The following is a 25,984-nucleotide window of genomic DNA, read 5'->3' on the forward strand; positions in this document are numbered from 1 at the left end:
AAAAAAAATTGTACGTTCTGCTCCGCAAATCTCAAGACCGGCAAAGGTCATGGGTGAGAACCTCCAAGACGGAAATCAATGGGGCCAGGGGTCAGCAGGAAATCGCTACAGGACTCTAAATCAGAGGTTTCTAATATGTCATAAGAAGGAGAGTTACTAAACGTAGTTCAATCGCATCTCAGCTGGTGGGACCATAAGGTTACCAGGACATCTGGGCAAAACAAAAACAAAAACAAAAACGGAAATGCATAAGAAACTGCGGAGCCCCTAGGGGGCGGCCATGACGAGAAGGGAAAGTACCGCATGCGCGGCATCCGGGTTCCTTGGCGCGTGCTTACTGCAGACGTGGCAGAAGGCGTGGCCTTGGAGCGTGGGGGTGGAACTTCCGGGGGCGACGCGCCGGCCCCCTCGGAACCGGAAGTGGAGCCTGGGAGCCTTGACGTTAGGAACGAAGTCGAACCTGGATCTGGAGCCGGGTGAGGAGTGGCTTCGGGAGGTTGGTGGGTAGGAAAGCAGAGGAGAGACCGGGGTATCACTGGCCAGATCGGGGTCCTGTCTGAGAAGGAAGGGAGGGGCCCGGGGGCGGGGCCCGGGGAGAGACCCTCACCTCATGCATCCACAATCCAGAATCAGTCCTAGACCCTCCCTTCTCTCCTCCCGGCCCAGATTCCGGCTCCCGCTTCCTGCCCTGAGCCTGTTGAAGGGCGCAAGACGCTCGATCTCCTACTTAGTGGAAGTCTCTCTCATCGCGGCCCGAGAAGCTGGCTTGGCTTCTCGGTCTTGATCCCCGGCGCTCCCAGCCTCCACAGCTCGACTACTTTCAGAGTTCTAGGAAGCTTGCCCCGCCTCCTGGGTTGTCACCCTCGACTGTCCACCCAGAGTGGAGTTGAAACTTGAGCCTGACTCCAAACTCTTGGGTGTGTTTGAGGGGATTATTTCCTCGAGAAGAAGCTCCTTTCCTACCATCCCCACCCCCACACTGACTTTAGGAAAATAAGAGGAGGACATCTGTCAAGTTTAATGTAGTGACCTGTGCGAGGTTTAGGATTTGGAAGAACAGCTCCTGAGATGGCTTTGAATTTAAAGAGTTCTAGTCCAAGAGCAGCTCAGCTTTTCTGTAGTCAAGATGGCCCTACCTAGCAAAGGGGAGAGACCCATTGTTCCATTGCAGTAGCTGTGAGCTCTTATGCTTCCTGGGTCCCTTCTGTCTATAGGATAGTTGGAATGATCAGGCTATGAAGAGTAGATGTGATAAGATAGTCCTGTTCTTGGAAGGACCTTGGAAAGGCTCTCCAATTTATTCCTTTGTTGCTGGGCAAGATTGTAATAATTTTGGTGGTGGCCTAGATTCATTACAAGCATATAAGAGCAGAAACAGGAGAGTTGGAGAAGTGCATTGGGATTTGGAATACTTACAGTCCCCTCTGCTTGAAGGATAAGGTGAATGATCTTTTCCCATGAAATCTAACTTTGCCACTGATCTTTGAACTGTTTCCCTAGGTTATTGTGAGAAGTTTTTGTGCCAGGCCTGCACTCAGTTCTAATCTGATACCTTGCTAGAGTTTTCAGCTGTCCTTTACATTTAGTGATTTTAATACTTCAGTTCTAAAGTCCATGCACTCTTTTGGTGGGAAGACTGGGGATGGAGTAGCACTTGATTTACTGCAGTTTAGCCAAAGAATGTCATTTTTCTAACCGGTTACTCTAAAATTTGTCTTTTGAGGGGGAGGGAATTTAGCTAATCTGTCTTAGACATGTAGTCTGAGTGATTAAAAATGACTAGCACACTAGAGGGTATTCCGTTTTGTGGAATGAATGGATGCTAGAGTGAATGAATGGAAAGTGGGAGCATTGTTTCATTTACCTGTAATATCACAATAGTTCATCAGTGGCAGGACTTCTTGTATGACTAGACACTAGAAATCATACCACTGGGGAATGGAGGCTGCTGCTCCATTCCAGTGGGCCTATCTGAGGTTGAAATGTATACCCTCTTGGCAGTGACAAGGCATAGGGTTCAGAGTAACAAAATCCTTACTTTGAGGAGGCAGTCTGTCTGCTGTCTGGGGAAGAAAATTACAAAGATCCTGTAGTAGTGTGAGAATGATTAGGCTGATCACTGCCTGATAAGGTCAGTCCTTTTCTATTTCTACTTCTACTGTGAATAGTGCTCTCTCTTTAAAAAACTGATTTTGACTAATTTCTCTCTTCTCTCTCATCTAATAGGTGAGACCAAGTCGGGGATGCTCTCATAATGAACCTTAACCAGTCAGCTCCACCTGTGCCGCCGTTTGGGCAGCCCCAGCCTGCCTACCTAGGGCATCATCAATCCAGCTATGGTGGGCAACCAGGGTCCACAACCGCCCCCACTTCCTATGGAGCCTACAATGGCCCAGTACCAGGCTATCAGCAAACCCCTCCCCCAGGTATGTTTCCAAGCTTCCTTTGAGCTAAGGAGGGGAATTAGTAGTCTTCAGGTTGGGTTGTATTGCCCTACCTAAGCTGCCTAAAGGGTTGTGGTGACTGGGATTGAGGAACATGAATCTGGCCCTTGGTCACTGAGAGTCCTGTGGGCAGTCTGCCCTTCCCTTTTTTTGTTTTTTGTTTTGTTTTTTTTCCCTTTTGGCTGCATCACGTAGGTTGCAGGATCTTAACTCCCTGACCAGGGATCGAACCCAGGCCCACAGCAGTGAAAGTGCCGAGTCCTAACCACTGGACTGCCAGGGAATTCCCACCTTTCCCTGTTTTTTTATAAGGTGACTGTGTCTCTGCCTTAAGACATCTAGTGGGAGCACATCTTCCAGGTTCAATGGCAGTTCACTTCCTGTGGGTGTCACCCTGTGCAGCCTCACCTGGCTGCATTGTTCACAGCTGGATGGAAGGGTTGTGGTCACAGCTCGTCCAGAGCCTGTGACCAGGATTAATTATTTCTGTTGACCTAAAGTCCCTCTGAAATCACTTGTTTCTCACGTATATTGATAATGCCTCTCATCGGACTCATAGTTCTATCTATAAATGACTCTGGGACTTGGGGAACTAGTTCATGGATGAAAAGTGTGATGTTTGTGTGCCTGATTTTTGGTGCCTCTCATATCTTCCTGCTGATATCATTCCTTTTCCTTTGTTTGAGTTTCTTTGGCTTCTTATATGTTGTCTAATATCAGGGAAATAAGAGGAAACCAATCTGGTGCTGCCTTAGGATCAGTGTTTGGCTTTTACGTTACTTTTTCATGAAGAGCAGCTGGTAATCTACAGATTATATTATTCATAGGGGTTTTTTAGAAAATGGTTGACATTTGATCTTTGGTTAGGCTAGCTAAGGACTTAGGTATACCAAATGCTTTATGCTTTTTAAGACAGTAAATTCCATAAAGAGATATGGGAAAAAGAGGCACCAAGGAGGCATAGGTAAGATTTGGGAAATGATTGAAGTTATGACCATTTTAATTATGACTTTGGAGAAAAGAATTGCGAAGTGGTGAGATTAGGTCTCAGGGCTTTGGAGAGCCTAACTCTGAGTTGGGACTTTGGCTGGACAGAGTCCACCTCTGATCTGTCAAGTCCTGGCTTACCAAGGTGGAGTTTGGCATTGCCCCAAGAGGAAGCTCTGTTATTGAGAGGAAAACATATCTGGTTCTATGATGGCTAGTGAGCAGGTTCAGATTAATCATATTCCTGTAGGCAGGTTCTATAGTGTCTAATCTCTACTGAGGGCAGAGCAAAAGAAAAACAAAAAAACAATAGTTTGAACAGGGGTCAGCAATATTTCCAAAGTGATATGCCAAGTAACTAATTGCTTTCTTCCTGCATCTCATGCAGGAAGGATGGTTGGGGGTAGTAGAAGTAGCTTTGATGGCAGCTCTGATGAGCAGAAAGGACGGAGTACAGCTTTTGTGCAGACATAGTGACAGCAGTAATTGGAGGGCAGGTGACCTGTCCTGACTGAACAATTGGGCAGAAACAAATTCTCCAACCTGTGGGAATACTTTCCTGAGCCATGTGCTATTGGGAGTGCCAACACTTAGAAATGGCTGAAAAGAAGATGGGTAGGATGAGTAGAATATATGAAGAAGAGGTTAGCAGAATAGTCTCCCTAATATTTATTTATTTATTTTGGCTGCGCCATGTCTTAGTTGCGGCATGCAGGATCTTCATTGTGGCATGTTTAGTTGTGGCATGCGGACTCTTAGTTGCGGCATGCATGTGGGATCTAGTTCCCCGAACAGGGATCAAACCCGGGCCCCCTGCATTGGGAGCGCAGAGTCTTACCCACTGGACCACCAGGGATGTCCCGAATAGTCTTCCTAAGAGGTGCCTTTCTTTACAACCTAGTTTAGAATGTTACTTGGTCACCTTCTGTGCCACCTTTCTCACGTATGCTCTAAGTTTCTGAGTTCTGGAGTGGGATCCTTTCCTTTTTAAAAAAAAATTAGTTAATTAATTTATTTATTTTTGGCTGTGTTGGGTCTTTGTTGCTGCGCTCGAGCTTTCTCTAGTTGCGGTGAGCGGGGGCTACTCTTCATTGCAGTGCACAGGCTTCTCATTGCGGTGGCTTCTTTTGTTGCAGAGCACGAGCTTCAGTAATTGTGGCTCGAGGGCTCTAGAGCGCAGGCTCAGTAGTTGTGGCTCACGGGCTTAGTTGCTCCACGGCATGTGGGATAATCCTGGATCAGGGCTTGAACCCGTGTCCCCTGCATTGGCAGGCGGATTCTTAACCACTGTGCCACCAGGGAAGCCTCGGATCTTTTCCTTAAAAGAGTTGACGTTTTGTCTAGGGTAAGAACGTTAGACTGTCCTGGATTGAGTGAGAGTGTATGGTGATCCTAGGAAGGCCCTACATTTTTGTGGCTCTGGCTCCAGCTTCACCTGTAGTATACCTGTCTAGAAGAGTAGAGGCTCTCTGGCTGGGCATCCATGTTCAGAATCTCCTGTAGCTGGAGTTGCATGTTGATGGTGTCCTTTTCATTGCCAAGCTATGGTATTATGTTTGTGATATTGCAGTAAAGGTCTGAGCTTATTGATCCTTGCTTTGCATTCCTTGCTCAGAGTGGAGGAGAAAGTTATTTCCCAATTGCTTAGTTTCTCTTCTTTACCCTCAGGTGTTTCAAGAGCCCCACCTTCTTCAGGGGCACCTCCAGCCTCGACAGCACAGGGCCCTTGTGGCCAGACTGCATATGGCCAGTTTGGACAAGGAGATGTACAGAATGGGCCAAGCTCCACTGTTCAGATGCAGAGGTACGTATTTGTTTTTTTTTTTAAAAACATCTTTATTGGAGTATAATTGCTTTACAGTGGTGTGTTAGTTTCCGCTTTATAACAAAGTGAATCAGCTATACATATACATATATCCCCATATCTCCTCCCTCTTGCGTCTCCCTCCTACCCTCCCTATTCCTCCCCTCTAGGTGGTCACAAAGCACCGAGCTGATCTCCCTGTGCTATGTGGCTGCTTCCCACTAGCTATCTGTTTTACATTTGGTAATATATATAAGTCCATGCCACTCTCTCACTTCGTCCCAGCTTACCCTTCCCCCTCGCCGTGTCCTCAAGTCCATTCAGAGGTACGTATTTGGCTCAATCTAAAATTGGTCTGATGAGACTGGAAAAATTAGGAATGTGTGAGGGCCTATTTACTTTTCTTTTCTTTTTTTTTTTCTTTGCTTTTCTCTTACATCCCTTTTCCTCTTCCCTTCATCTTTTTGTATTTTGTTCTCATTTTTGCAGGTTACAGGTGCTGCTAATGTCCACCCTGTGGATTATTGACCCATCTAAGTACCTGGGTTTTTTTCATATTCTTTCTATTTTTGTGAACTTGGGTTTTTTCCTTGACTAGACATATCTTTAATAATTGTTATGGTCCTTCTGAGCTTACCCTACGGGAAAAACAGGAAAAAAGAACCTCAGGATTATTTATGTCTCTTCTGACTTCCCCTTTTCCTTTAGATCAGGCACTTAGTAGGACTTATTGGTTAAGTTTGGGTGTGACCAGTTATGAAAGAAAAGATACTCAAAGGAAAACTACATAAATGATGAAAACTTTGGTGGTGCATGACTCAATAAACCCTTGTCTTTGCATGGAAGTCCATTAAAGGAGGGCAGTCATCTCTGTTGGAATGCTGTTTGTTTTTTGGTAAACAAAGAATAAAGTATAACTACGTGTAGGGTATGTGGTAGTGCAAGAGTCACTTACTGACATTTTTATTAGGTGTCCAGAATATACATTTTTAATATTCAATGTAAGCCCGGAGAAAGAGCCCAGGAAACTCTCCCTAATCCTCTGTGTTGGAAAACTCTGAGAAGCAGTATAGGGAATTCATTAATTCATTCATCCACTTAAAAATATTTATTTTGTACTACTATGTGTCAGATGTTGTTCTAGAGGTTGGAGATAAAGCATTATCAAACAGATCAAGTCTCTGCCCTCGTGAGCTTATAGTCTCATGGAGTACACAGAAGATAACAAGTAGTCAAATGTAAATAAGAAATAAAACAGAATAAGGATATTGAGAATGAGTGGTGAGGAGGTAGGGAGCTGTTTTAAATACATTGGTCAAGGAAAGCCTCTCTGAAGTAATGTTTGAAACCACAGTGAAATGATGAAGGGAGGTACCCAGAGATCTGGGGGATGAGTGTCTTAGATAGACGGAACAATGGTGCAAGGGCCCTGGTAGAGAAATTAATTTGGTTGATGTGAAGAAGAGCAAGAATGCCAGTGTGTCTAGAGCAGAGTGGAGAGTGGAGGAGATAAAGTAGGTACATAGGCAGGAGCCATATCATGTAGTGCTTTCTAAGCCATTGTTAGAAGTTTAAATTTAATTTTAGTTGCAGTGGGAAGCCATTGGAGACTTTTAAGCTGGAGAGTAACATGTTCCCCATTTATTTGTTCGTTCATTTATGTGATGGATCTTTTCATTGTAATGTAAAACACATACACAAAAACCATACAAAACAAAGGTATGGCTTAGTAAATTTTCATAAAGTGATTACAACCCAGATCAAGAAATAGAACTCTGCCACACACCCCTAAAACCCCTTCCATGTGTTCCAATTCAATCATCGCTCTCTCCCTCCCCCCATAAGTAACCATTATCCTAACTTTTTTTGGCCATGTGGGATCCTAGTTCCCCAGCCAGGATTCGAACCCATGCCCCCTGCAGTGGAAGCGTGGAGCCCTAACCACTGGACCACCAGGGAATTCCCTATCCTAACTTTTATAGTAGCCACTTTCTTGTGTTTTTTAAAATAGTTTACATCCAAAGGTACATCCCTAGACACCACAGTTTAGTTTTACCTATTAAGAAAAAACAACTTGATGTGTCTTTTAAGTCTATAGGTTCCCTTTTTATCTCTTTCTTTTTCTTACTATTTATCTGTTGAGGACTCCAAGCTAATTGACCTGAAGAGTTTCCCACAGCCTGGATTATCTGGGTTGCATATTCATGTTGCAGTTCAGTATTTTCCTTTTTCCTTTGTATTTCCTGCAAATTGGCAGCTGAATCCAGAGACTGGATCCAGATTTGATCCGTGTGGATAGTGTGGAGCAAGACTTTGAAGGCACATAATATCTTTTTTTTTTAAATAAATTATTTATTTATTTAATTTATTTATTTTTGGCTGCGTTGGGTCTTCATAGCTGCGCACGGGCCTTCTCTAGTTGCGGTGAGCGGGGGCTGCTCTTTGTTGCAGTGCGCGGGCTTCTCATTGTGGTGGCTTCTCTTGTTGCAGAGCACGGGCTCAAGGTGCGCGGGCTTCAGTAGTTGTGGCTCACGGGCTCTAGAGCGCAGGTTCAGTAGTTTTGGCGCACAGGGTTAGTTGCTCTGCGGCATGTGGGATCTTCCCGGACCAGGGCTCATACCCATGTCCTCTGCATTGGCAGGCGGATTCTTAACCACTGCACCACCAGGGAAGCCCCTGACCAATTCTTATTTTTAATATCATTATTAATTTATAGTTTTAAACGTATTTGATGGGTTTCAATTCACTGCAATTATCATCATTATTGGAGTGTAAAGTGTCCTGTCTTTGACCAATGCGAGCCTCTTCAAGTTGACTCCTGAGTCCTTTTGACATGACCCTAGTAATCTTTAGGTCTAATGAGATGTTTCAGGCTTATCTTGTACATTTATATTCTAGACCAGGAATTAGCCATTTTTCCAAGAAATCCTTTATTTTGTTGGTGAGAAATGTTATTTTGTGACTATAACCTGGGCACTAGGAATGTTCATTGCTGCCTGACTGGTCACTTCCTAGGCCTCTTCAGTGGACATAGCTAAGAAATACATATCTACATATATTAAAGTTACAGTACCTCATTAGTTTAAATATGTACTTTCAGTTCAATTTCAAGACTACAGAACCTTTACTTAACCTCTTCATTATATCTGTATCTCTTTTCTTCCACACCAGGAGTCTTGAGTCTCAAGACTGTGGGGATGATGGAATTTGAATATTGGAATATGCCACAATTTCTTATTTATTTTATCCCTTATTATACACAACAATCTCAGTATAACAATACTAATACTATCACAAATGTGATTAGTAAAAACATTACTTTTTAAAAATTTTGCTTGTGCTCTCCCCATTCTCTAATAATTGAAACAAATATATTTACTTTAAAAAAGAGGTCACTTTGCTGAATTCAAGAGTAGAAGTAGGGAATCCTATGAGGAGGTTATTGCCGGTAGTTCAGGTAAGGGATGATCTTGGCTTGGTTTAGGATGGTAGTGGTAGAGGTGGTAAGAAGCAGTCAGATTTGGGATATATTTTGAAGGTAGAGTCGGTAGGATTAGATGTGAGTTAAGAGAGAAAGAGGAATTCTGGATGTCTTTTAACCTGTTGACTTAAGCAATTAGGTAAATAGTGCTATTTACTGGGATGAAGAATATTTGAGAAGGAGCAGATTTGGGGGGTGAAATGAAGGGTTTTATTTTGTACATTATAGGTTTAAGAAAGCTACTAGCTACCAAGTAGAGATGCTGAGTAGGCAGTTGTATATGGATCTGCAGCTAAGGAATGATGTCAGGACTGGAGATACAAATTTGGGAGTCTTCAGTATAGAGACATTATTTAAAGCCATGGGACTAAATGAAATCACTTAGAAAGTGAGCATTGAGAGTAAATAGTAGAGTTGAGGACTGAGCCTTGGAGCTTACCAACATATAAAAGGCAGTCAGAGGGACTTCCCTGGTGGTGCAGTGGTTAAGAATCTGCCTGCCAATGCAGGGGACACAGGTTCAAGCCCTGGTCCCAGAAGATCCCACATGCCACAGAGCATCTAAGCCCGTGTGCCACAACTACTGAGCCTGCGCTCTCGAACCCCCGAGCCACAACTACTGAGCCCAGGTGCCGCAACTACTGAAGCACGTGCACCTAGAGTCCGTGCTCTGCAACAAAGAGAAGCCACCGCAATGAGAAGCCTGCCATGAAGAGTAGCCCCCGCTCGCCCGCGTACAGCAACGAAGACCCAACGCAGCCAAAAAGAAATAAATGAATAAATAAATTTATTAAAAAAAAAAAAAAAAAAAGAGGAGCTATCAAAACACAATGAGGGACTTCCCTGGTGGTCCAGCAGTTAAGACTCCATGCTCCCAGTGCAGGAGCCTGGGTTCGATCCCTGTTCAGGGAACTAAGAGCCTGCATGCTGCAACTAAAGATCCCACATGCCACAACTAAAGACCTGGCACAGCCAAATAAAACAAACACACTGAGAAAGAGCAGTAGTGAGGTAGGAGATTAGCCTGACAGAGTAGCATCCTGAAACTAGGTGAAGAAAGTATTTTAGGAAGTAAAGAGAATAATCAGCTGTGTCATTTGCTGCTGAAGGGTGAGATGTAGACGAAGAATTGACTGTTGGGTTTGGCAAGGTTCGACATCATTGACAGATGTAGTTTCAGTGGAGATACGAAGGCAGGTGAAAGAATTTCAGCTGGTAAGTAGATTAATGTAACCTAAAACCCTTCTGCCACAAACATCTAGAAAGGGGAGAGGAAATAGAAACAATTCTTTTTTTTCAAATACATAATCAAGCTTAAAAGAAAGAAAGTGAAATCCTCAAGTGCCAGAGACCAAGTGGGAACTGAAAATCAGAGTGGTAAGTTGACACTGTGGCTGCCTGTGGAGAGGGTGGAAATTATCATCTTGAGAACCTGCGGGCTTAAGTTTAAGCCGGTACCTTGGGCATTTCTGAGCTGCGGTTTAGAACTGAGACCTTGTTTATGAAGTCTGGACCTAGGCTACACCTTCAGTGAACAGGTAGACCAGAAAAAAAAAATCTGCACACTGGCTGAGGGAAATAATAAGGAGTCCTGTTTCTCCCAGGCTGGCTGTGGATAAGTGGGGGAAAAAAGAAAAGGTCTTGGGACTGCAAATGAACCTGTCTTTTTGGGGCGGTGAAAATGTTCTAAAGTTGGATTCTGGTGATGGTTGCACAACTCTGTAAATTTACTAAAAACCGTTGAATTGTACACACTTAAAAGGAGTGAATTTAATGGTATGGAAACTATATCTTAAAACTTTAAAAAAATTTTGATCTTGGGCAGCAGTATCATTGGAGTACCTTCCAGAAGCAAATGCTAAACAACCACTCTCCCTCAATCCAGGCCGTTAGAGTTTCTCAGAGGAAAAAAATATCGATTAGAGGAAACAGGGACTATTAGAGGAGAGCAGATAGTAGACTAGTACCTTGATTGAGGGACTGTAACTGTCAACGTAGAATTACGTACCTAGCGAAGAGAGAGGGCGAGTAAAGACATTTGCAGACAAAGACTGAGAGGTTACAGTGTATAGGCCTTGGTTGAGAAAACTACTAAGGGATAGACTAAGGAAAAAAAGGAAAATGAACCTAGAAAGAAAGATCTTTAAAGAGAGAGAGGAATAGTAATTAAAGAAGTAGAGATAGGGAATTCCCTGGCAGTCCAGTAGTTGGACTCCGCACTTCCATTGCAGGGCACACGGGTTCAATCCCAGGTCCAGGAACTAAGATTCCACAAGCTGTGTGGCGTGGCCAAAAGAAAAAAGAGACAGCGTATAGACCAATTCTTTTCTAATGTTTGGCTAAAAGAAGAGCAAGAGCTTGAGGGGGATGTGAGGTTTTAGGGCAATTTTATTTGATTGGATTTTTTAAACAACTTCATTGAGATATAATTCACATACCATGCAATTCACCCATTTAAAGTATACCAATTTAATAGTTTTAAGTATATTCACGGAGATGTGCAACCATGACTATAGTCAGTTTTAGAACATTTTCATCTCCTCAAGAAGAAACACCATATCCTTTATCTAAGTAGCTATCCCTATTTAGGTTTTCCTTAAATTCCTCACTCCCCCAATGTTAAGCAACCACTAATCTACTTTCTGTCTCTATAGATTTCCCTATTCTGGACTTTCATATTAGTGGAATCATATACTATATGATATTTTGTAACAGACTTCTTTCACTTAGCATAATGTTTTCAGTGTTCATTTATGTTGTACCATGTATCAGTACTTCATTCTTTTTATTGCAGTATCTCATTGTATACATATAATACTACATTTTCTTTATCTGTTGATGGATATTTGGGTTGTTTCCACTAATAGTTGGTTATTTTTTGAGATGTTTGTATGTTTTTGTGCTGATGGGAATGATCAAAGAGAGAGACATTAAACAGGAAGTACATTGGAAAGACAAGTTCCGGAATGGAAAAAGATATTTACATATAAAGTAGGTATAAACATAAAGTAGTATCCAGAGTATGTAAAGAACTGCTACTAATCAATAAGAAAAAGTCAATTCAGTTGAAAAAAATAATGGGCAAAAACCAGAATAGGTATTTTATGACATAAGGGATACTAATGGCCAAAGAACATATTAAAAAGCTGTTCAACCTCTTAAGTAAAGAAAAAAGTAAAAATTAAAAACCACAACAAGGGACTTCCCTGGTGGCACAGTGGTTAAGAATCCACCTGCCAATGCAGGGGACACAGGTTTGAGCCCTGGTCTAGGAAGATCCCACATGCCGCGGAGCAACTAAGCCTGTGCGCCACAACTACTGAAGCCTGCGCCTAGAGCCAGTGCTCTGCAACAAGAGAAGCCACTGCAATGGGAAGCCCGTGCACCACAACGAAGAGTAGTCCCCGCTTGCTGCAACTAGAGAAAGCCCGCGCACAGCAACGAAGACCCAACACAGCCAAAAATGAATAAATAAATTAATTAATCAATTTATTTAAAAAAACATACAACAAGATACTCCTATGTATCCATCAGATTGGCAAAATTAAAAAGTCTGACAGTACTAAATATTGCTGAGCATATGGAGTATCAGGAACTCTCATCCACTGGTGGTCAGATGCAAATTAGTACAACTGCTATGGGAAAATAACTTGGAATTATCTGTTAAAATTAAAGATATGCATATCATATAAACCAGTAATTTCACTCATAGCTATATGCCTTAGAAAAAACTCATGTATGTATAAACAAGTTGATTATATGATTGAACATAGCAACATTATTGATAATATCTAAAAATTGGAAAACCCCCAATATCCATCTGTAGTAAAATGCTTAAGTAAATCATGGCATATTTATTTAGTGGAATAGCATTTAGTGATGAAAGAGAATGCTAAATGCAACAGCATAGATGAATTCATAAACATATGGTTGAACAAAAGAAGCAAAGTTCAGAGTATGTACAATGTGATTCTGTTTACAAAAGTTTAAAAACCTGACATAGCTGAATTATATTGTTTTAAAGACAAGGGAACAATTATCAAGAAGTTGGGAAAGTAGTTATCTTTGGGAGAAAGGAGAGGGCTGTGATGGAGGAGAGGCACACAGGGCCTTTGGTGTATTCTATTTGTTGACTTGCTTTTTGGTTACATGGGTTTTTGTATTATTCAGCAGTACGTATATGTTTTATGTATTTTTTCTATTTATGTTATATTTCACAATTAAAAAGTAAAGTATTGATACATTGGACTAAGAATTGGGTCTGGGTTCTAGTCCTAGAATAGTCTGCTACTTATACGCTTAGTGTTTTAGTTTTCTGTCTGCTCTGTTTCCCTCATTAATTTGCTGTGAGAATTAAATTAAATAAAGCACTTAGAGATGCTTTGTAAATTATAAAGCTATGTACAGATAAGGTGTTGGTTTATTGTTACTATGGTATGTGATAGAATACCACTGGGTAGTGGAGAGTATTATCCATGTTAATAGAGTAGTACTATGGAATATAATTATTCTGACAAGGATTTATGAGCATCTGCCATGGGGCTAACAGTATGTTTGTTGCTATGGAAGACAAAAAATGCAAAGCCCAACAAAGAGCTTAGGGAGGTAAGTTTCACTAGCATATTGCCCAGAAAATACTAGTTGAATGAACAAATGAAAAGTGTGAAACTGCAGAACTAGTAGAAGCTGACCAAACATAATAAAGTTCTAGTTATTTAGTAGAGACAAAATAAGCAGGAAGGATAAATCAGAATTTCAGTGTAACAGGCTACCGTTGTGAAGAATTTGATTCATTCTTGAAATCCCAGAAGGAGCTTGTTATGTATAATAATCTATGTTATAGATTTCTGCAGTAACATTACTGTAAAACACTGTTGGCAATTGCTAGTTGGTATACAATGATATTGGAATGATTTTGAATTTATATATTAATATGCCATCTGATACCATGGGAGTATCCAAGACAGCTATCCAAATAACGAGGCTTTGCTAGATAGACCCAGCTAGAAGGCTACCTGGCTTATGTCCTGTTTGTCTAGTCCTTAACTCTGGTAGAGTTAGCATCATCTTTCTGCTTAGTATAGAATGCCAGACTTAGCTGACCTGCTCTTCTGATCTTATGGATATTTCTAACATCTTTCCCAGGATTAAGTGATACTTCGGTTTAAAAGTTAAACAATCAAACTGCATTTGTTTGAGCCCACATTTATTAAGCTCCTGTTGTGTTAATGCTTCTGTGCACCTTCCCTTTTGACTCCTTCAGTGCTTCAGATTACAGAACTGAGGTGGTTTGTCAACAAAGGATTAAGGCAGAGGAGGTGATAATCTAGCAGAGTGAATAATACTCTGATCTGAGGGTGTTCGACACATGTTTTTGGAGTGAACCTAATGGAAAACAAGGTTTGCCATGAATAATCACAGTGTAGATCATGAGGAATGTAATTTATTCACAAATACATAAAAATGTGAAGCCATATAAGAGCCCAGATGAGAGTAAGATGCTGTAAAACAATATAGTTTCCTATATGATGTGGAGCTCCTGCCAACTTTGAAGGGTGTCTCGGCCCACTAGAAACCTCTGCCTTCCTTCTCTTCACAGGCTCCCTGGGTATCAGCCATTTGGGTCAGCCGTATTGGCCCCTGTGGTCAGCCAGCCAGCTGTGCTTCAGCCCTATGGCCCTCCCCCAACAAGTGCACAGGTGACTGCTCAGCTGGCAGGAATGCAGATCAGTGGTGCTGTGGCCCCAGCCTCTCCACCTTCAGGGCTAGGCTATGGTGAGTAGCTGTGACCACAGGAATACTGTCCCCTTCTTTTTAGAAGTATCAGACTCTGGGGCTATACCTGACTCCCTTTTATTTCTTGTGCTTCTGAGCCCCAGCAGATGGGAGGAGTCATTCCTGCCCCTCATGTGGAAAGGAAAGTGATTTACTGAACAAGGAGGCAGAATGACTGGGGTTCTGACTCTACTTCTTCTACTTCTCAGGCCCACCAACATCGCTGGCCTCAGCCTCAGGAAGTTTCCCTAACTCTGGTCTGTATGGCTCCTATCCTCAGGGCCAAGCTCCTTCCCTTGGCCAGGCCCAGGGTCATCCTGGGGCCCAGCCTCCCCAGCGATCTGTCCCACTACAGGCCTCCAGCTTCACACCCCCAGCTTCAGGGGGTCCTCGGATGCCTTCGATGACTGGTCCTCTCTTGCCTGGACAGAGTTTTGGGGGGCCCCCAGTGAGCCAGCCCAACCATGTGTCCTCACCTGCTCCTCAAGTTCTGCCCCCTGGCACCCAAATGACTGGGCCCCCAGGACCGCCACCGCCACCTATGCACTCCTCCCAGCAGCCAGGCTATCAGCTGCAACAAAATGGTGAGTTTTTCCCAAGGTCTTCCTAGGAGCCAAAGGCTTTAGCAATTCACGTGTTTTTGTTGTTGTTTTTATTTGCTTTTAGTATCGCTTGCTAAGTGGTGAACTAGATAGACAGCTTCAGGGTATTATTACTAGGATCTGGGGTTTATAAGATTTTTTTTTCTTTTAGTTCAGATAGTGTGGGCTTTCTCTGAATGGTCATTACTGTACCTCTCAATTCTACATTTGTAGGAGCCTAGTAATTTCCATGAGGCCTTAAGAAGAGATAGAGAAGGAATAATTTGTTCATCAACCTTGTGTCCTTGTCTCTCAGGTTCCTATGGACCAACCCGGGGCCCTCAGTCCAATTATGGAAGTCCCTACCCAGGAGCAGCCGCTTTTGGAAGTCAGCCTGGGCCTCCTCAACCATTGCCTCCTAAGCGCCTGGACCCTGATGCCATCCCGAGCCCTGTAAGTAGATACTTATTTGGTCCTGGGGAAGGAGCTTGTGGCTGCCAGATAAGTGAGTCAACCTAGAAGAGATGTTTGCCTAGCCTTTTCTGATTTTCCTTTTCGTTCATCATCTTGTAGGTGTAGAACCTAGATGTAATTTTTGACTCTTTAACTAGAACTTGAAGTCCCAGAAGTCTTTTGGGGGCACTTTTACTTCATAGCTGGGCAGGAAAGGAAGGGAAACCAGGAGTGATCAGCAGTATCAGTAGAGCTCTGGGTTGAGTGCTGCATTCTGTCACTGCTGGACAGAGCACGGTAACCTCTGCTCTTCTGTGGAGTAGTGGGTGGGTCCAGGTCTTGTCCTCTTAGATCTAGTAGGATAGCAGTCTTCTTAATGGGTAGAGCTGGTGGAAATTCTCTGGTGTTAGGTGGTAAGAAAAGGAAAGCCTCTCTGGATTCTCTCTGCCCCTACTTGGACAGTGTTTTAGGAGGAAGCCTCCAATACTTTTGTTTGTTAGCCTGCTGCTGTGTGGATGGGGAATAGTAAACTACAATTTCAAGGGCAATGTGGGGAAGTTGCTTCTCCCAGGAAGAGGGTGAATCTCACTCTCAGAGCCATCATAATACTCAGGCCTTCCTCATCATATGCAGAATAGAGGCTGGTACTGTACTCCCAAGTGGAGGCCACTTTATAGTTCTGTCTGCAACATTTGCTATGTCAATTACCTCACCATGCTTAGCCATTGTCATATTCCATTCTGTTCTCTTCCCTCTTCCGTTGGGGAACTATCATGGTGAGGGACCCAGTTGGCAAAGGGGGACTCTAGAGGATTAAGCAGTCCCTCTTTCCTTTTCCCTCCTTTAGTGAGAAGGAGAGTCTGGTTGGATGTGAGGCTTCTTTCAGCATAAGAATAGTTCTTACATGGGAGGCTTGGCCTTTTGGAGGGAACCATCCCTCTTCTTCCTTCTTAAAATTTCTCCCATTCAGCCCCTCCGTATAACCCCTCTTGCCTCCTATTTGCCCCCTTCCTTATCTTTCTACGTCATAGCCTGAGCCATTAAAGGCTCTTTTCTGACCCAGAAAAATTCGGAATTTCTGATCTAGGGGGGGCCTGATTTCAGCAGTATGAGCTGGGCTCTAGCTGTTCATGTCTAACTCATCAGGGCCAAGAGAAGTAACATCTGCTTCTTGTTCTTTTGTCTCCCTCCCTGTATTCCCCTGCTGCCTTTATTATTAAAACACTAAAAGCAACTCAATGAGCTGCCTCCTCAGCAGAAAACCAGGCACAGAATAGACCCTGATGCCATTCCTAGTCCAGTAAGTGCAGGGGGTGGGTGTGTGTGTGTCATCCCTGTGTTAATGTCACCCATGCATGCCTGTGACCTCATCTTCACCTCATCCACCATGTCCATCCCTCCGCATCCTCTTCCCTTAGTCCTTCTAGACCCTTGCTTTTACAAGCTAGAAGGATGTGCATGCCTCGAGTCACCATATAATGAAGAAGTAGCAAGCTGTTAGCAGTGCCTTTAAGTATGGGATGGTAGAAGGTCAGGATCGAAGGGCGGGGTCAGATGGTGTATTAAGCTTTGGTTTTAGTCCTGCTGGCTCCTCCAGGAGCCTGCATGTGACATAGGATGGAACAGGACAAAACTGAACAGTAGATCCTTCCCTTTTGGGTTTGATTTGTCTACTGCTTGTTGTAGAGAAACATGTGGGTAGGTGGCTACTAATGTACAAATTTGGGAAACTGTCAATTCTTACAGGGAGGGGACAGCTGGTTTGGGAAAGTGTGGGCCACTTTCTCATCTGGAGAGTCTGTTTGACTCTGATATACTTCTAAGCTTCAACTCTTTCTGCTATGGGATACAGAGTCTTATTCTCCCTTTACTTTTTCTGGTTTTACCAAACCCATCTTGAAGTAACTGACCAAATGTTATCAGCCTGCATGAAGGTCTGATCACCAGCTTTGCAAAATCTTTTTTTTTTCCTTTGCTGGGTCTGTCAAAATGTGGGGGACTGAGGATTGGGCTATAATATCCTCTTCTCCCATATTTACACACTGAGGCTTACCTGAAAATAAGGCAGCATCTGCTTCCTCACCTTACCTGATCATTTCCTGCTGTGTAATCCTCTCCTCACCCTGTCCCTTCTACTTTCATTGAGTGTAGAGTCATTCCAGGTAGATTTCATTTTTACATGGTTACCGTTGTCTGTTCTCCTGCTCTGATTCAGAATGTGTCTTGGGAAGAGAAGGGGAGGCGGAGGTTTGATGGGGGAGGGAAGTGGAATCTGATCATGTTTGAAGGCTTGTGATAAGAGCTGGAGCTTTCCTGGAGTAGGTATTATAACAGGGTGATCACCATTTATTGGGGATCAGGGCGATTCATAAGGAAGCCCTTTCTCAATGTTGCCTGTCCAGCATGTTGCTGCTGACTGTGGAGTGGAAGATTGGTATTACAGCATTTTATATGATCTCCTAAAGGAGAGCAGGCCTGGTGCACGAGGTGTGTTCCTTGGCAAATTATTAGTTTCCGTGCTGCAGCTCCAGTGTTTCTTTCTCCTAGCTCTCTGCGACCCGCTACTCCCTTTTCATCTGTCACTTCATTCATTTCACCTCTTCCCTACAGATTCAGGTTATTGAGGATGACAGGAACAACCGGGGTTCAGAGCCATTTGTTACTGGAGTACGGGGCCAGGTGCCACCCTTAGTCACCACCAACTTCCTCGTGAAAGACCAAGGTGAGAAGAGCATTAATTACTCCCTGCGGGGACTTTTTCTCCAGCATTATCAGCTTATGGATGGGGCTTTGTCAGTCTTTAATCAGAGACCAGTCCCTCATTGGTCTCTAGGGGGAAAAAGCCACCGTCAGCTCTAGCATTTGTTGGGATGATGGGGTGGATTGGCAATGAAGAGCCAGTGTCTGGAGTGATTCTGTGATCTGACTCAGCTTTTCTACTTCCTCTTCAGGGAATGCAAGTCCCCGATACATCCGATGCACATCCTATAATATCCCTTGCACATCTGACATGGCTAAGCAGGCTCAGGTGCCCCTGGCAGCTGTCATCAAGCCGCTGGCAAGGCTGCCCCCAGAGGAGGTGAGTCAGGGAAGGGACTAGAGTATAACGAAAGGGAGGAAGGGAGGGGGAGTGGGGAGTGGGACTTCTTCCTAGATGTGATTCTGGCAGTCACAATGGAAGTCTTGGTTGGGCGGGAGGGGCGAATATCTTCAATAGCTTTCTGTCACAGGGCCCATGCCTGAAGGGGGTGGTAGGGATGAGAGTAAAAGCCCAAGAAATTGCTGGATGGGAGCAGAGTCCACAGGGGAAACACATTATGGAAAGAGTCAAGGCCAACTTGTAGGGGAGAAGACAACTGGTTGCAGGAGCCTCTCATAGCATGGTCATCTCCAGATGATTAGAAGCACATCATTCTGTTTTTTCTTGTATGCTCTCCTGTCATCCCAGGTAGGTCGAGATGTTAGGACAGCATATTAAGGAGAAAGGTAGATTAAGATCCAGTAGTCCTTCTCTTACCTGGTTTGGGCCATGATCTGTCACTCCAATACCTAGAATCAGCATTGAAAGAGAGAGAGCTTGGCAGCTGCTCTGCCAGGCCTTGGTAGGATACCCTCATGATCATGCCTAGCTTAATGAACTTGGGGTGGATTTCTCTGTAACTGGATACTCATGGCTCACTTTACATCCTGCTTCTCTGTCTTGTTCTGTGTTTTTCTCTTTCTCTTTTCCTGGGTCTCAGTGGGGATGGTTGGACACTTGGCTGCTGGTCTCTTATCTGTAGGGTGACATCTGCCTGGGCATCAGTAGGCTCACAGAAATCCAGGGATTGGGGAGGACAAACGTCGTAGATACTTTGTTGGGAAATGAGGTAGGAGTCAAGATCCCTAGAGCAGGAGTGAAGGGGATTGAAGATTGGGCCAGAAATGAGAATCCTGGGTAATCTCTGGTTTTCTCCTCATACGTCCATGTCAGCCCCTGGCTTGTTTGGGCCAGTTCCACAGTTGCTCTTCTCTTTCCAGAAGAAGTGAAATTCTAGAGATGAGGAGTAAGGAGAGGGGACTATAGAATTTAGACTCCTAGGGACATTCCTTAGGGACATTTGACATTTGTCCTCATTCCCCTTCTCTCTGCTCCCTCCCCAGGCAAACTATCTGAGCCATGCCCTTCTCCCTCCAGGTTGTTCCTCCTCATCTGTTGCCACATATAGCTCCCTGCTGTAGCTTCCCTCTATGTCTGAGCCCCTCCCCTTTGCTCTTTAGGCTTCACCGTATGTCGTCGACCACGGGGAGTCTGGCCCTTTGCGCTGCAATCGCTGCAAAGCATACATGTGCCCTTTCATGCAGTTCGTTGAGGGAGGGAGGCGCTTCCAGTGCTGCTTTTGCAGCTGTATCAACGATGGTATGTTCACAGAGGCTGGGGTTGGGGGGATCTGGATTGCATCTTCATTGTTCTCTTTCTAGTTAGATAGATGAGGGTCCGTTGGTTCAGGAGTTGGGGAAATAAGGCGCCTGTGGGGATGTGGGGCAATAGAGTGAGCTCAGCCAGGACCCAACTAAGATTGAGCGTGGACCTTTGAGTAACACTCTGCCCTACTCCCCACAGTTCCCCCCCAGTATTTTCAACATCTGGATCATACCGGCAAACGTGTGGATGCTTATGACCGTCCTGAGCTGTCCCTGGGTTCTTATGAATTCTTGGCCACTGTAGATTACTGCAAGGTGAGGGAAGGTAGTGTGGGAAGCAGCAGTGGGTGGACAATGAGACAGCTGAGACTTGCTGTGGTCATTTCCCTCACCCCGTCATTGTCCCCTTTGGTGTTGACTTCTCTCTAGTCAACTGACCTGCTTACTAATACCCCTCTCCCCACCCCCGCTGCCAACATTTCCTTCCTTTGCAGAACAATAAGTTCCCCAGCCCTCCTGCCTTCATCTTCATGATTGACGTCTCCTACAATGCCATCAGGAGTGGTCTTGTTAGGCTCCTCTGTGAGGAGCTCAAGTCACTGTTAGACTTCCTGCCTAGGTGAGAGTTAGGGGCCGAGGTGCTTCCTTTGGATAATGATGCCTGAGGAGGGGGCTTAGGGGTGGGTGGCTGGGTTAACTCAGCACATCATGGATCCTGATGTCATGAAGTGGGGTGGTGGAGAAGGTGGCAACCGTGGGTAACAATGTCACCTTCTACAGGGAGGGCGGGGCAGAAGAGTCAGCAGTCCGCGTTGGCTTTGTCACCTATAATAAGGTGCTCCACTTCTACAATGTGAAGAGCTCATTGGCCCAGCCACAGATGATGGTTGTATCTGACGTGGGTGACATGTTTGTGCCACTGCTGGATGGCTTCCTGGTCAATGTCAATGAGTCTCAAGCAGTCATCACCAGGTAGGAGTTAGATTGTGGGGGTAAAGCAGGGGTGGGGTGGGTACAACCACAGAAAGCCAGAGAGTTGAGCAGAGGGTTCAGCGGATGGACAGAGGCTGTGCCTCAGGAGTTCTCAGAGTCTGGGGGCCAGATGACTCTTCAGGGAATTGAGGGATTTGAAATGTGGATAGCAATTTTGATTGCCTCCTATCACCTATCTCTTCAGCTTATTGGATCAGATTCCAGAAATGTTTGCAGACACAAGGGAGACAGAGACAGTATTTGCCCCAGTTATCCAGGCTGGGATGGAGGCTCTGAAGGTAAGGCTCGAGTCCCTGGCAACCACCTCTGCAACACTGTCTTCTGACCATCTTACCCCCTAGGATACAACCCCTGTTTCTTCAGTGATTGATGGCTGTGCAGTGAGTCAGCCTGTCTGACATAGTTGGCACTGAGTAAATGACGAGGGAAGGGATGAATGAATAATGGATGAATAAAGGAAAGAATAGACAAGTAGATCTCTCTTCTTTTCTAGGCTGCTGAGTGTGCAGGGAAGCTCTTTCTGTTCCACACCTCCCTGCCCATTGCAGAGGCCCCAGGGAAACTGAAGAACAGAGACGACAGGAAGTTGATCAACACAGACAAGGAGAAGGTATGGGATTGGGAGCTGCGGGGAGGACTTTCTATTACAGAGGAACATGCTGTCTCTTCACAATGCAGTACTCTTTAACTTTCTTGAGGGGGACTGGGACTGGATCCTCTGCCCTTTCACATGTCACATCCGTGACTGCCAACCTTCTCCACTGCTCCCACACCTCTACCCCATCCCAAAGCCCTTGGTAGAGTTTTTTTTTAAATTTTTTTTAAGAGACTGTTCTGTTACTATTGCAAACTGAGAGGTAGATCTGAAGTCTTACATGCCCTTGAATATCCCACATTACATATACAGTTCTCAAACAGGGTGGAACTGAGATCTTTGAACATTTTTTTCTATTCTTCCCCAGACTCTGTTCCAGCCTCAGACAGGTGCCTATCAGACCCTGGCCAAAGAGTGTGTGGCCCAAGGCTGCTGCGTAGACCTCTTCCTCTTCCCTAACCAGTATGTGGATGTGGCCACGCTCTCTGTTGTACCCCAGCTCACTGGTGGCTCTGTCTATAAATACGCTTGCTTTCAGGTACGGCATGGGACTCTGGGTGGCAGGTGGAAGCAGGACTGGGAATGCCTGCCTGCATGTGGAGTGGCCCCTTAGCTGCTGACTCATTAATAGGAATAGCGTTGGAGGAGAAGACTGCACAGTGTAAAGAAGAGAGTGTGGCAGTCAGAAGCACGGGGCTTGGAATCAGTCCCGGGTTGATTATTCTGGCCCTACCACTTACCAGCTATGTGACCTAGGATAAATTACTTAATTATGCTCTCCTTCGTTTCTTCATCTATAAGATGGGATTTTTATAGTTATTAATTAGGATTTGTCATCAGGATTAAGTAATTATATGTAAGGCACTTAATGTGATACCTGGCATGTAATATGTAATAAGCGCTTAAAAGCTGTCATTATCATCATCATTATTATTATCTTCATTATGAATTCTGCAGGCTTGTAGAGTGGAGGGGGTGCAGGGAGATTGTTTATATGTAGTCAGTGATGTGACTCTGGGCCTGGGGGGATGCAGGTGGAAAATGACCAGGAGCGGTTCCTGAGTGACCTGCGTCGGGATGTACAGAAGGTCGTTGGCTTTGATGCTGTGATGCGGGTCCGGACAAGCACTGGTCAGTCCTAGTTGGAGAAGAGCAGGTGGGGGGGCTCAGTCTGGAGGGAGGCACCTGTCATACCTTTAGCCCTGTCCATGTGGCCTCAGGTATCCGTGCTGTAGATTTCTTTGGGGCTTTCTACATGAGCAACACAACAGATGTGGAGCTGGCTGGGCTGGATGGGGACAAGACGGTGACTGTGGAGTTCAAGCATGACGATCGGCTCAATGAAGAGAGTGGAGCCCTCCTGCAGGTAGGGGGCAGGAGGCAGGGGTTGGGGAAGAAGTGTCCGCGGTCATTTCACTGGCTATAAATAGGCTGTAGGGAAGGGGGTGAGGGGTGGGTAGAGAAGACTAGAAGAGGCTGGAGAAGGGATAGCTCATGTCTGTCTTCTAGTTTAATAATATAGCAAAGAGGCAGTTTTCCGAGGGCTTTGCTGAGGGAGGGGTGTGAATTCCCCCTTTCTCCCTTCCCCTAGTGTGCCCTGCTCTATACCAGCTGTGCAGGGCAGCGACGGCTCCGCATCCACAACCTCGCCCTCAACTGCTGCACTCAGCTGGCTGATCTGTATCGAAACTGTGAGACTGACACACTCATCAACTACATGGCCAAGTTTGGTGAGGGCAGAGGCAGGACAGGGTGGGACTGGGGCTAAGAGAAAGGTCCAGCATGGTCAGCGATTCAGCATTCCTGAGTGGGTGTGACGGTGGGAAGGCACATGTGATGGAGTGGCTGTGCTGTCTCCCTTTCCCATCCAGCATACCGGGGGGTCCTGAACAGCCCTGTGAAGACTGTTCGTGACACTCTCATCACTCAGTGTGCCCAGATCCTGGCCTGTTACAGAAAGAACTGTGCCAGCCCCTCCTCTGCAGGACAGGTAGGGCAAGCTTATTGGTGGAGGAGTTGTTGGGATACATTTTTGCATTGGGAGGGATTTCTCATGATCATTGACTTTGTTTTGATAACCCCCTTAGTTGATCCTTCCTGAGTGCATGAAGCTACTCCCAGTTTACCTGAACTGTGTATTGAAGAGTGATGTCCTGCAGCCTGGAGCTGAAGTCACAACTGATGACCGGGCCTATGTCCGACAGCTGGTTACCTCCATGGATGTGGCTGAGACCAATGTCTTCTTCTATCCTCGGCTCCTACCGTTGGTGCGACTGAGTGCTGGAGTGTGAGACATTGTAGTGAGAAAGGGATATCATAGGAGGAGGAAGGGAAGGATTAATATTATCTGTGTTTGACACTCATGAATTTTTTACCTATCTTATCTGCTGTAGTATTTTCATACTGAGAGTTACTCAGGTGCTTAGCTTTCTGAAATTTTGTGTGTATGGGGGTGGAGGATGGGGGTGCGGGTGGGCAAACGAGTCTTATGGTCTTTGGTAACCTTTTGCCCCCTTCCTTTTGTCTAGACAAAGTCTCCCATTGAGAATACCACTGAACCACCAGCAGTTCGAGCATCTGAAGAGCGTCTAAGCAACGGGGATATATATTTGCTGGAGAATGGGCTCAACCTGTTCCTCTGGGTGGGAGCAAGTGTCCAGCAGGGTGTTGTCCAGAGCCTCTTCGGTGTCTCCTCCTTCAGTCAGATCACCAGTGGCTTGGTGAGGGCAGGGAGTCAAGGAGAATGTGGGTGTGGAAGTAGACTCTGTGATACGAGTTAGGAGCCAAGAAAAGTGTGCTCATTCCCTTAAATAGCAGGGTACACTTAGAGAGGGAGGGTGCTGTCGTTCTTCACAGGCTTCCATATTTCAGATAATGCATAAATCTGTGCTGCGCCATCTTCACTTCTGGATTCAGCATACCTTACCGTAAGGATAAATGAATTTTGTGTTCCAGAGTGTTCTGCCAGTTCTGGATAATCTGCTGTCCAAGAAGGTGCGAGGCCTCATTGACAGTTTGAGGGCACAGAGATCACGGTACATGAAGGTAACACTGATCTGAACCTGGATTTCTTACCTTGTCAACTCCTCCCTGGGAAGGGGGATGGGGAGTAAGTGACTAGATAATGGGATTTCAGGGCATGTTTAATTCCCTTTAGCCCTGCCTCATGACCCTGTGTTCTGGCCGTAGCTTATTGTGGTGAAACAAGAGGACAAGCTGGAGACACTGTTCAAACACTTCCTGGTGGAAGACAAGAGCCTGAGCGGCGGAGCATCCTATGTGGACTTTCTCTGTCATATGCACAAGGAGATTCGGCAGCTACTGAGCTAGAGCATGTGGGTAAACAGCATAGGGTCCAGGCCAGCTTCCAGAAAATACCCCAGGACAGCAGAGAAATTGGGACAGTTCCATATATTATAAGTCATATAAGCTGACCTCAGTCTCTTTGGGGGGAGGGGGAGGTATAAGGAGACACCTTCTTTCTGGGCTCAAGTATCCTACCACTCTGTCATGTCCTGCTGTTGGAAGGTGCCCCTATCCCCTCACTTTACCCTCATTTTCCTGCTAATCCTGTCGTAATGAATGTAGTTTCTCAGTTCACTGTATATGATTTGGTGTTGGGGGATTTGGAGCCACCCAGACCCTGATTAATATTATGTGTCCCTTTGGACCAGCCTCCAAGAAGAGAAGGGCAGGCAGGAAGGAGTGAGGATCCCAGGGTTATTACAGGGGGAGGGGCTGCTAATTCAGCTCATTGTCATCAACAACTTCCTATATTAGGGATAAACATACATACAGGTGCACAAGAGCTGGGGTATAGACCATAGATGGTAGAAAAGTGGTCAGTCTTCTTGGGCCTGGAAGTCAACAGCCAACTCAGAGTGACTGAGGGTGGTTGATTAGCTTTCTTGCTCTGCTTCCACTGATCTTTCTCTCTCCTGAAATGACTGGTGATCACTTGGTGAAGAGGCACGTAATCAGAAATGAATGAGCGAGCGTGAGAACAGAGTTGCAAAGTATATTAAGACCTGGTAGCGGTATCAGCCTCCTTTCCAGCTGGAGAGGCCCCAACACTGGATGGTTCTGTAGGGAGCCTGGTCATCAACTTGCAATACCTCACAGAGCCAGCCCACATCCCACTCTGAGCTCCCGCTGGAAGCACTGCTCTCCAAGCTGGAGGTTGTTGGGGAGAGAGGCAGAGGTGGCTAGTCTCTCCTGCTAGGACACCACTCAGGCTTTCGTACTGACAGAGTGGCTGACAGTTATCTTCCAACCCCACCTGGCTGGGGCAGGACAAGGGCTAGGCTTGATGGTGGCCAGGCTTGCCTGCTCCCAGCCCGGGACGCCCCTGCTCTGGACCTCTCATTTCTCTTCGTTGGTTTATTTTTCAATGCATCTTTAATTTGTAAAGAAATAAAATAAATTAAGATGTAACCAGCAGCCTCAGTTTTATCTGCGACGTATCAC

General features: G+C 45.2%; 1 protein-coding gene across 2 annotated transcripts; it reads left to right on the forward strand.

Annotated features, from left to right (window-relative positions):
• Positions 1 to 240: 240 nt before the first annotated feature.
• SEC24C (SEC24 homolog C, COPII coat complex component) lies at positions 241 to 25,957 on the forward strand. Of its 2 annotated transcripts, XM_082406847.1 has the most exons (24): positions 241 to 476; positions 2,227 to 2,426; positions 5,100 to 5,235; positions 14,316 to 14,491; positions 14,701 to 15,075; positions 15,389 to 15,525; positions 16,757 to 16,825; positions 18,136 to 18,247; positions 18,477 to 18,604; positions 19,786 to 19,924; positions 20,129 to 20,244; positions 20,424 to 20,548; positions 20,710 to 20,901; positions 21,107 to 21,200; positions 21,416 to 21,532; positions 21,885 to 22,055; positions 22,552 to 22,648; positions 22,738 to 22,883; positions 23,109 to 23,247; positions 23,389 to 23,507; positions 23,605 to 23,784; positions 24,046 to 24,237; positions 24,473 to 24,562; positions 24,707 to 25,957. In XM_082406847.1, exons 2-24 carry the CDS (start codon positions 2,255 to 2,257, stop codon positions 24,845 to 24,847), a joined length of 3,363 nt encoding a protein of 1,120 aa, XP_082262973.1. In that variant the 5' UTR covers positions 241 to 476; positions 2,227 to 2,254; the 3' UTR covers positions 24,848 to 25,957. The 2 variants fall into 2 exon arrangements, with proteins under 2 accessions (XP_082262973.1, XP_082262974.1); XM_082406848.1 differs by lacking the exon at positions 16,757 to 16,825 and having other exon boundaries at positions 243 to 476.
• Positions 25,958 to 25,984: the final 27 nt, after the last annotated feature.

The sequence above is a fragment of the Balaenoptera borealis genome, assembly GCF_965194805.1.
Source record: "Balaenoptera borealis genome assembly, chromosome: 10".
Lineage (NCBI taxonomy): Eukaryota > Metazoa > Chordata > Mammalia > Artiodactyla > Balaenopteridae > Balaenoptera > Balaenoptera borealis.